This window comes from Culex quinquefasciatus, chromosome 3 (genome assembly GCF_015732765.1).
Source record: "Culex quinquefasciatus strain JHB chromosome 3, VPISU_Cqui_1.0_pri_paternal, whole genome shotgun sequence".
NCBI lineage: Eukaryota > Metazoa > Arthropoda > Insecta > Diptera > Culicidae > Culex > Culex quinquefasciatus.
The window spans coordinates 28,985,893-28,997,224 of NC_051863.1; the positions used below are offsets into that span (position 1 = coordinate 28,985,893).

The following is an 11,332-nucleotide window of genomic DNA, read 5'->3' on the forward strand; positions in this document are numbered from 1 at the left end:
CTTGAAAAAACTCCGTCATCCACGCCGTCATCCCTACCGCTAGGGTAGCAAATTTGCCACCGAAACAAGCCCACCGCGGGGGGCGAATATGGGTTTTTATCATTTTTTGCTCTCATTTACCTTAAAAATCAATAATTATGTTCATGCCTAGAAATGCTAAAAGTTCATTAAACTTTTTAATCCTATTGAAAATTTCAAAGAATTTCATTTTTCGAAAATGTCGAAAGTTAAACCATTTGCTACCCGATTTGATTCCCACCAAATTTGCTCTCGAGTTTGCCCCCGAGTCTCCCACCGCGCGTAGCAAAGCAGGTATCAAATTTGATCTCAAGTTCTTCTATAGAAGAAAAATATGTGTCGGTACCTGTCGGGTACTCATTTTCTGATACCCGACAAGTACCGGCAAGCCGGGGGCAAAGTTTTGAATGCGTATTTCGGAGATTTTTCTATGTCTGCTGTTGTAAAAATTCAAAAATTTAAAAATTAAAAAAAAAATTGAAAATTCAATAATCAAAGGTTTTAAAATTCAAAAATACAAAAATTTTAAAATGCGTTCAAAAAGCTTTTTTTTTGAAATAATCATAAATTTAATAATTTAAAAATTCAAAAAGCAAAAAAAAATTTTTGAATTTTTTTTAATTTGTAATTTTTTGAAATTTTGATTTTTTTTTTTGATTTTTTATTTTTTTTATTTAGAATTTTTTTTTTTATTTTTAATTTTTTTAAATGTTAGTAGTTTTTTTTATATCTTTTGATTTTTTCTAAATTTTATAATGTTTTTTTTATTTTACAATTTTTTTTTTCATTTTCTTTTATTTTTTTTTTTTATTTAATTTTGTCATTTTTTTTTTATTTTTTTTACTTATTTTTTTTTTCATTTTCTTTACATTATTATTTATTGTAATTTTTTATTTTTATTTTATTTTTTACTTATTTTTTAAATTTTTTTACATTATAATTTTTTTGTAAATTTTTTTAATTTTCTTTATTTTTCTTTTTATTTAATTTTTGTAATTTTTTATTTTTTTTTGAATTTTTTAATTTTTTTTATTCTTTTTAATTTTTTTATTTTGTCATTTTTTTAATTTTTTAAAATATTTTTTAATTTTTTTTTAAATTTAGTTTAATTCTGTTAAATTATTTTTTGATTTTTTATAAATTTTTTCTATTTTTTTGAATCTTTGATTTTTTTTTTAATTTATTTTGATTATCTTGATTTGATTTATCTTTTGATTTGAATTTTGATTTTGTTTTAATTTAATTTTTTAAAAATTTTGTCATTTTTTTTATACATAAAACAACAATTTAATTTTTTCCGTGCATGATTCAGTGTCCGTGCATGATTTTAGTTTTTTAAATTTGTTATTTTTTTGATTTTTTTTATGTTGAACTTTTTTAATTTTTTTTAAATGTTTTTAATTTTTTTAAATGTTATTAGTTTTTTTTAATCTTAAATTTTTATTACTTATTTTTTTAAATTTTCTTTACATCATTATTTTTTGTCATTTGTTATTATTTTTTTTTACTTTTTTAAATTTTTTTACATTATTTTTTTTTGTCAGTTTTTTTTCATATTCTTTAAATTTATTTTTTTAAATTTTATTTTATTTTTGAAATTTGGTCATTTTTTAATTTTTTTAAAATATTTTTTTAATTTTTTTAAATTTTGTTTAATTCTGTTTAATTATTTTATAATTTTTTTCTATTTTTTTTTAATTTTTTTTAATTTTTTAATATTTTTTTTGAATCTTTTGATTTGAATTTTCCTTTAATTTGTTTTTTTTTTTAATTTAATGTTTTTTTTTAAATTTTGTCATTTTTTTTATACATAAAACAACAATTTAATTTTTTTTCCGTGCATGATTCAGTTTTCCGTGCATCATTCCATTTGCCGCAGTAGCAAACCAGCAGAATAGCGGGTAGCAAAGTGAAATCCCGAAGAACTGAGAGCAAATTTGCTACCGCGGTGGGGTTGACGTCGGGTGCAAATTTGATTTGCTTCGATGTTTGCTACCCGCGCTGGAGATGCACTGAGGCAGGCGTCGCGACGCTTATGTAACCAAGCAAGCTGATGGTTGCCAGAAGAGCTTGAACAAAAAGTTGAAGTTTTCAGCGGCGGTGTTACCAATCATGTAACATTCTTAATAGTTGTTGAATCTTTTCGCACTTTTAAGCAAAGTTGTTCCCTGGAACACGAACTATGAGCTCGTGAGAGGTTTTTGAAAAATGCAAAAATCGTTAAGGAACACATAACTGGCAAAAACCAAAACGCACCGATTTTACCCATTTAAACTTCAAAGTCAAAGCGCCAGGTCTGGTCGCAACCAATCAAGCTCATACTTGAGATTCGGGCTCAGTACACGTAGGGGATCATTCCCGCATTTTGTTACATCCTGCTACCTACATTCAACTGGCAAAGCATTTTCCTGCGTTTATACTCATACTAACCCTTCGGAAGTCTCGTGTTTTGGCGTTTCTTACAAGTGTCCTTATAAAGTGTGTAGTACAAAGTACACGAAACGCCAATACACGCGACTTCCGGTCAAGGACGATAGAAAACGCTGAAGAGTTTCAAAGGGACTTCTTCGAAAGACACGATAAGATAACACAAACGAATACTTTTTCATTGAATACTATTTATGTCATAATTGTTACACTGTGTTGATTCAAAGTACATTATTTTCTCAAACTCGCATGCATGTGCCGGTGGAGACAAAAGTGTTTGTGTGTACACAATATGGTGGTGTGTACATTCTCAGTTTTTTTTTGTTTTATGTTGTTGTTGATGAGCGTCTTTTTCCTTTCTCCTAATGCATTGCTTTCGCTACCACAGACACAAATGCGTATTACACTCAATGTTTATGTTCTATCCGTTAGTTTTTTTTTTTTGTTTGTTTAATCTGGGGTTCAAATGTTATTTAATTTCCGTATTCGAATACGCATGGCGCATCTTTTTGCATCTCTCGTGACTGATTAATAAACTATAAGATTTGTTTTGTTTTTTTGTTTGTCTCCTATCGAATAAAAGTATATTCGTTTAAATAAAGCATTGAACGCAACGAGTTCCATCACAACAAACCAGTACGCTCGCGAGTCCGGTTGAGACTACTTTTTAAAATTGTGAGTGGCGAATGCACATTTTTGTCCTAACCAAACAATTTACACAGGGAGGCCGTGCGTCTAAATCTACTAAAAAAACAATGCGTCCTCTTAGCCTACAAGCGCGCGAGTAAAACTAAAAAAAAAGTGGTCTGGAAGGAAGTGAATACACACAGAGAGAGTTGTGTGCGGTGCCGATCGCGTAGGGTGGTTTTCTGTGGAACTTGTACGCGTAAACGATGAAAATAAATAGTCACTTGATCTGCTTCAAATGCGTACGGCTGATGCGCTCCGTGTTGCAGTCTGTTCACACACACTCACGCGCGCAAAATGGACTCGAGCATTGAGATTGCAGAGGAGCTTAGAAGCGCCTTCGCTTGTTCTGGAAGTCGTCGCCGCGGTTTCCCCCGTTGTTGCCTCCGCCGTTGTTCCACGGGTTGTTGTTGCGATTGTTGTTGCCACCGCCGCCGCCAAACGCGTTGCTCAACAGCTGCTCAATGCCAACGGGGCCAGCTCCAACGCCTCCGCCGTTTCCTCCGACGATGTTAGCAGCGTCTCCCATGCCACCTTCGGCGGCAGGACCTCCCGGACCCTGTTCCTGTCCCGGTCCCTGCTGTTCTGGCTGATCTGGCAGACCTTGTTGGGGCTGTTGCTGCTGCTGTTGCTGGCCTTGCTGTTGATCCTGCTGCTGGTTCATTTGGTTCATTTCGTGGTTATCGAAGCGAGACTGTCTCTTTTGTCCTCCGTGGCCGTAGTCGCGCACCTCCTGAGAAACGAAACGGGGAACGTTAGTTTGAGACAATTGGTGAAGGGATTCGATCAACTTGCCCCTCCGAAGCTGTTGTTGCGATTTCCGCCGCCGCCACCCTGGTTCATCATATCGAAGGAATTGTTACGGTTATTGAAGCTGTTGTTGCCCTGAAAGCCCATTCGCTGGTCGGACCTGAGGAAAAAATCCAAAGTTAGTTGGAAAGTTTACTTTTTGAAGGTGCTTTCGTCATTACATTTGCATCTGAAGTCGCTCGCGGGATTCGTTGACGAAGCGTTCCTTCATCTCCCACTCGGCCTTTTTGCGGTCCTTGTCCTGTTCCCGCATGCGGAGTTCTGTTGAGAGAGACGAAGTTAAACAATTATTTGTAAGATTCACGGTTTAGAATCAAGCTCAACGTACGTTCACGCAGCTGCTCGATCTCGTGCTCGTGGCGGGCAAACTCCATCTGCGCCTCGAGCTTCTCCTCCTCCATGACCATGTCGCGCTTTAGTGCCTCGACCTTCTGCTTGTACATCTCGTGCATGTGCTTCCAGCGCTGGCCGTACTCGTGCTCGAACGAACCCTGGTCGGCGAAACGCGGCCCCTGCTGGCGGGACTTTAAGAACTCCGGAATCTTTTTGTTGATCAGCTTCTCCGAGAGGCCGTCGGAGTTGTTGTCCTGGTACGTGTACGGTTCGACGAAGCACGGACGCAGCGACGAGTCCAGGAAGAAGCACTTTTCGCTGCAGTGCTTCAACGCGGCCGAAGCGCTCGGCTTGTTCTTGTACTCGACGATGCCCTCGCCGGTGGATTTCCCGCGCTCGTCGACCTGCACCTTGGCGCTCTCGACCGGGCCAAACACCTCGAACGCGCGGTATAGCAGCTCGTTCGTGACGAACGGACCCAGGTTGGAGACGCGCAGGGCGGTCGCGTTCGGCGCGAAGCGGATCTTCAGGATGCGGTTCTTGCGCGAGGTGCCGTCCAGTTCGCGCTTGGCCTTCTCGGCGTTCGAGAAGAAGTCGACGCGCACGAACGCGTAGTTCTTCTCCATGTTCATGAAGACCTCGGTGATCTCACCATACGGCAGGAACAACTCGACCAGCTCCTCCTCGGTCACGTCCGGGGTCAGGTTGCCCACGTACAGCCGGTTGCGGCCGGAGAACTTGGCGTCGGTTTCGTCGATCGGCGGAATGTCCAGCAGCTGGCCCTGCAGCATGCGCAGCTTCTCGCCGATGAAGTACATCTCGCCGGGTCCGCTACGGCGCCGGTCGAAGCCCTGGTCACCCTGGAGATGAGAAGTAGCATGAATATTTTGCTAATGTCCTTGACCTGCTAAACAGTTTTATAAACCTGAGTTTTTTTTTTTTTTTTTTTTTTTTTTTCAGAAATAAACTAACAAGATATCGTTAATAATCTTCGAAATAGTAGTTTATGCCAAGGGAATGGTGGAAAGAGAGGAATCACAAATCCGTATAAATAATTTCAAGATTTTTCAGGTGTAAACCGAAAACGCGATCAAAAATTAAAGTGGAAGAATAAGGCTTTTAACTGCTTATTTAAATGTCGGTTTATAGGACGCCGCACTGTTTAAGCATTTTCTGACGTCCATTCAATTTTGCAGTCCAAACCCAGTCATTGAATTGGAAAAATAATATCTTTTTCAAATTTTCTTTTGTTGATTTGTGTGCACCTATGTCGAAGACCAAGATTGTTTACTTTTTGCTCTTTGGTCTGACAGTCTTGGTCTGACAGATTTGGTCTGTCAGCTTTATCATGGATTTTGGTCTGGTCTAGGCGAGGGATAGGACACAGCACCTTCCTGGTTTATGCAACAAGTTGCAAAAAAAATTTTTTCCCAGAACGAGTCGAACGAGGTTTACCAAGTTGGATAAATACGAAGAGTGCTGAAAAAATCAAGTTTTGCAACGAGTTCCATACAACATATTTTGAAATTCCAAAAAACACACTGAGTGAAATTTTATGTCAAATTTTCATTTTTTTTCAATAAATCGTTTAAATAAAAAAAAATGTTGAAAAGTGTTACTTTTCGAAACAAGTGCTGAAAACTTCAATGTTTCAACACCCATTTGAGTGCTGAAAAGTAGAACTTTTCAGCATTTATTTTGAAAGGTGTTGCTATTCGATTCTGTTATTTTTGGTACAGAAAAAGTAGGCTTTTCGACGTTCAAGAATGACAGGAAAAGTAAGTAGTTTCACGACGAAATTGCAAAAATGTAGTTTTAATTGTAATTGATTGAGCTTGTCAGTTTACAACAGAAAAAGTAAACCAACAAAATGGTTGATAAAATAAAGCAAAAACAAATATCAGTAAAAAATACAAGCAAAACAAGCTTTGTTTCAACGCAAAAAATGCATATAAATTAAAAGATAAATAAATAAATATTGTTAAACTTCATTTTCTAAAAAAAATATGATTAAAAAGTTATCTTGTCATAATTTCCTCACAGCCCGTCTCACCCCCGTTCTCCCCTTTTTTCCACGCCGGGTCGACCCTATTTCACTACACCGACTCGTCAGGGAGAGCGGCGTGAAAACAATGCCGCCATCTTGGAAGATAGATGCCGTTTTTCGCATCATCAAAGAACCCATAGATTTCACCTGATTTACCCCAGCGCACATTCTACTTACATCACCACCCTGGCCGCCACCGCCGCTGAATCGATTCCGTCCGCCGCGGCCACCGCCCCGGTTCTGGAATCCCCCCTGGTTCTGCTGCTGGTTATCTCCGTCGCCATTACCATCCTGATTATCCTGATTCTGCCGGAAACCGCCACCGCCGCCGCCACCACCACGATTTCCACCGCCGAAGCTGTTCCGGCCACCGCCCCCTCCGCGATTCATTCCACCCCCGCCGCCCCCACGGTTGTTCCTGTTCCGGTTGTTCTGAAACTGTTTGCCGCCGCCGCCGCCGCCACCTCGTCCCCCTGGGCCACCACCGCCCTGGTTTTGGTTCTGCTGCCGCTGGGGCATCGGACTTCCGTTGTCCACAGGTTGCTCCACTTCCATGATTGGGCACTAGAGCAGATTCTCCGACGCTTGAGGGGGGGACACTAACCGGCTGCAAACCTGTTTCCGAAGCGATCAAGGGCTGCGATGGCGAACACAAAGCTGATGCCGCACCGTCAACGCTTAAAACCAGAATGAGAAGAAGAAAGGAGAGAATCCCCGAGATCCGACGACCTCCTTGTCGACAGCTCTAGTACCACGATTGTGCTAAAAAGGAAGTGATGCCGGGGTTTTAAGCGCAGTAGGCAGGGGTATTCAAAAGTGGGTAGACGGTGGCGGTGGCAATACAATCTGGGTAGATTTGCGTACCTCGTTTCGAGGCTTGTTTTCTACCCAAAAGTTCTACCCAAGGTTCTGCCTATTTTTAAACTGTTTTGTATCAAGGGAAATTGTCAATTGGCCCTTTACACAGAGTTCACACAAACTACCAAACGTTTGCTTTGATAGTGTGTGTGATCGCCGTGTTAAAAGTGACAGTTCGTCACTTTTTAATTTGACTTTGACCAACCAACGGGGTACAAACTAAAAAAGTGTCAAACGAAAAAGTGACCAACCACAGGGGGTTGAGAGTATAAGGCTTTCTAGGCCCAGTGAAAAAAATATAATTTAACTCAAAAATGACGAACTCCTCGTCACAGTGTCCTGATGCAAACAATAATCGAGCTGTAGCTGTCACAGCCCTTCGCAGTATGTTGGCTGACATATCGGGCAGCCAGTCAAAAAACTAGCTAGAAGTCGCCGGACAAAAAACTTTTGCTAGAAAGAGATAGGAAACCTGATGCAAACAAACGTCCAGCTGTCATGTAAACATACTTTGAATGTGTTGGTAAATTTGTGAATAGAAAGCCTTATGTTTGGTAGATCAAGAATTCGGTATTATTTTCATCTAATTTGTGAATTTGTCTAATTTGCTCAAACATCAAATCAAAAAGATAGATAGAAATATATAAGTAAATTAATAAGTAAATTTCATAACCAACTAGTGATTGTAAGAAGGGTATTTTAATTTGGCAATTTTCACCAACTTCAAAGGATGGGATGCGGGGTAATTTAATTTAAAAAATAATTATGACACGCCATACATTTTTTTGGAAATTATGAAAGGATTTTCTCATTTTGTTCAAATTTATTTTTGATTTATATTAAAGTCACATCTTTTGTGCTGAGCAATTCTCTACGAAATCGGTCTTTTTTCTTCAATATTAATTTTTGTATTTTTTGATCCGACTGAAACTTTTTTGGTGCCTTCGGTATGCCCAAAGAAGCCATTTTGCATCATTAGTTTGTCCATATAATTTTCCATACAAATTTCGCAGCTGTCCATACAAAAATGATGTGGGAAAATTCAAAAATCTGTATCTTTTGAAGGAATTTTTTGATCGATTTGGTGTCTTCGGCAAAGTTGTAGATATGGATATGGACTACACTGGAAAAAATTATACACGGTAAAAAAAAATTGTTGATTTTTTATTTAACTTTTTATCACTAAAATTTGATTTGCAAAAAAAACACTACTTTTATTTTTTATTTTTTGATATGTTTTAGAGGACATAAAATGACAACTTTTCAGAAATTTCCAGGTTGTGCAAAAAATCATTGACCGAGTTATGAATTTTTTTAATCAATACTGATTTTTAAAAAAATCGAAATATTGATGTAAAATCAAATTTGCAATCAAAAAGTACTTTAGTAAAATTTTGATAAAGTGCACCGTTTCCAAGTTAAATCCATATTTAGGTGACTTTTTTGAAAATAGTCGCAGTTTTTCTAGCAGTTTTTAATTTTTTTTAATTAGTGCACAAGTTTGCACACTTTTGGAAAAAATATTTTTGAAAAGCTGAGAAAATTCTCTATATTTTGCTTCTTCGGACTTTGTTGATACGACCTTTAGTTGCTGAGATATTGCAATGCAAAGGTTTAAAAACAGGAAAATTGATGTTTTCTAACTTCTAACTTTACAGTCTCAGGGCTTAATCGATGGCCGGTAAGCTGTCATCGAGACAAGGAGGTTCTCCGATAGTGGAAATATCACATTTGTACAATGAACCGCTACATATGTGATTTTTCCCAATCCTAATGTGGGTGTCAGGTTGGTGTCAGGTTAGGATGCGGGTTTTTTTTAAATTTAGTTTTTGTAGAATTCAGGATTTTAACTATAAATATCAACCTTTTATACGTTGCATTTAGTTATTTAGGAGCAAAATTCGAGGCAAAATTAGTAATAGTGAATTTAGTAATTCTATCAGAATCGGTGATTTTCATTCAAGTAGCATACAAACCATTCTGATTTGTCAAAATTTCCATAGAGTTCGATCAATCAATAGTGAAATGATATCGGACTAAATTCGTTGATCTGTTGAACTAACGGTTGTCGGATTATGATTGTATCGACCATAGAGCTTTATGACGTTTCGCGTACGCACACTAGCGCACCATTTGATTTTGCTGGCAGACAAAATTTAACCTCACTTTATTTTCGTGTACGTACACGCTATACATTAGGGTGGGTACGTTTTTCAAAAAGTTCTCGGATCAAGTTTTAGTATGGTTCCCCTTGTAGGGCATGCCCATAGGGACTTTCATGCCAAATATCAGCTCATTTGGTTGTAAACTGGCTGCGCGCATCAGGGTTAGAGTTTACATGGGAATTACTATGGGAAATTGTAGCTTTTTGTTCAAACGCTCCTACAGGTCTGGGAAAATCACGCGCCAACTTCTGGTATGGTCAGGCCTATGGGGAATGGTCTGGAGAACACTTTTCCCGAAGAGAGCATATGGATTCGTTGTCCCTAGACCTGGCGCATCGACAAACAATCCGATGTCTCCGGAATCAACGGTTTTCCCCCAAAAAGCATCAAATTTTCCTAAGCATGCTATGAAAGCTTGATGAACACCGCGACGCCATATGTCAGACAGCTACCACGTGGGTGAGAAACGGCTGGAATAAACCTTCTTTTAAGTAGAAAATGATCATTTCGAGTAATCCTGATATTATTTAGTCGAATTCAAAATCTTTGCATGACAAATTTGTATTTTTTTGCAAATATTTCAACCAACTTTTGGTAGGCAACTACGTGCTGCACTTTGTGCGCTGCACCGGTTGAAAATCAGCGACAAGTGGATCCCTCGTTTGCGTCAGGTCGGACGTCGGAGAGAAACGTCAAAAATCATCAAAATAAACAAATCGGATTTTGGTGGCTGGTGAGTAAAAGTTGCAGGTGCTTGGAGTTTTTATGCTGGTTTGCCGGAGGTAAAAACATTATCTTGTTATTTTAACAGTTTTTACCTAACAAATGTTTTTCCATAAGTTTTTCTACAGGCACGGAAGATTGTGGAATTTCGGAAATTGTGGAAGGTCGTTTGATGTCATAGCCGGTGAGTAGTAATGTTTTGTTGTTTATCCACTAATTAATGGATTAAAATATGAGAATAGCTCTTTTCTAGAACTGCATAAGGTGCGGAGCTGGTACGTTTAAGAGGAGATCATTCACTAGAGGTACCGACGGGTCACCTTGGCCTCGGAGTAACCGTTGTTGGCCTTCAGGAGCTCCTCATTAAACGTTTTCTGGTCCACATTGCGCTTCTCCGCCTTCTCGACGATGCTGTCCTTCTCGGAGCGGGAGTATGCTATCAAGTCTCGTCGCACGGGACAGTTGTCGAGGGACAGACGCGTCGCACGGGACAGTTGTCCTGACATAGACCGGTAAGATCAGCACCTTACCCTTCTTCAACGTCTTGTGGTTCCGATTTCCGGAACCCTTACAGATCAACGACGTAAACGGCAGTTAGCTCTTGTTCTTCTTCGCCTGCTCCTTACGTTCCAATCGTTCTTCGTTCCACCGACCTTATCCACCACCGCAATTGCTACTTTCGGCTTCCCTAGACTCTTGAGTATGTATAGTACAGCGCCATCCGGTCGGTGATCTTGCCCTTCGGAAAGCGACGTACTCCTCCTGCAAGTAGCATGTTATTGAGGCCGTTCGCGAGCATCCTTTTCTGGTCACCCCCGGTTTTGGCCGGGCGGCTTTTTCCTTGATCGTGTCCATCTCGAAACACGTATGAACTCCGAGAAAAGAAATTTGATTAGCATTTTATAGTATTGAAGAATGTTTTACTTGCTTGAAAGTATTATACCAATTTTCGGCACATTAAATTGTTATTATCTTTTTCTTTCGCAGTCATCCATACAATCGTTTTTGAGATTTCAAAAAGGAAAGATGATACACTGATCAATGGAATATTTGACGTGGAAGCTGGACAAGCGTTCTGGGCAATCGCCATCCGACATATTATGAAAACTAGATCGTGGCTTGGAAGTTTTGCCACCAAATGACCATGGCTGTACAGCCTATAACTTGTAATAGATAAATCCGACTATCTCGACGGTAACATTTTTCTGCAAACCACAGGTGAGTTAGGCCAATTATGAAAGTTTCTGAATATCTTAACTAATTT

General features: G+C 38.9%; 1 protein-coding gene and 1 long non-coding RNA gene across 2 annotated transcripts; one reads left to right on the forward strand and one right to left on the reverse strand.

The window, feature by feature from the left end:
• Positions 1 to 2,616: 2,616 nt before the first annotated feature.
• LOC6038158 (protein no-on-transient A) lies at positions 2,617 to 7,024 on the reverse strand. The gene is made up of 5 exons (XM_001847939.2): positions 6,500 to 7,024; positions 4,271 to 5,135; positions 4,104 to 4,203; positions 3,928 to 4,042; positions 2,617 to 3,865 (listed from the first exon to the last, which is right to left on the reverse strand). The coding sequence occupies exons 1-5, from the start codon at positions 6,875 to 6,877 to the stop codon at positions 3,461 to 3,463; spliced, it is 1,863 nt and encodes a 620-aa protein (XP_001847991.2). The 5' UTR covers positions 6,878 to 7,024; the 3' UTR covers positions 2,617 to 3,460.
• Positions 7,025 to 10,000: 2,976 nt separating this feature from the next.
• LOC119768729 lies at positions 10,001 to 10,545 on the forward strand. The gene is made up of 3 exons (XR_005278189.1): positions 10,001 to 10,127; positions 10,186 to 10,252; positions 10,311 to 10,545. It is a non-coding gene; the product is annotated as an uncharacterized LOC119768729 (long non-coding RNA).
• The last annotated feature ends 787 nt before the right edge of the window (positions 10,546 to 11,332 follow it).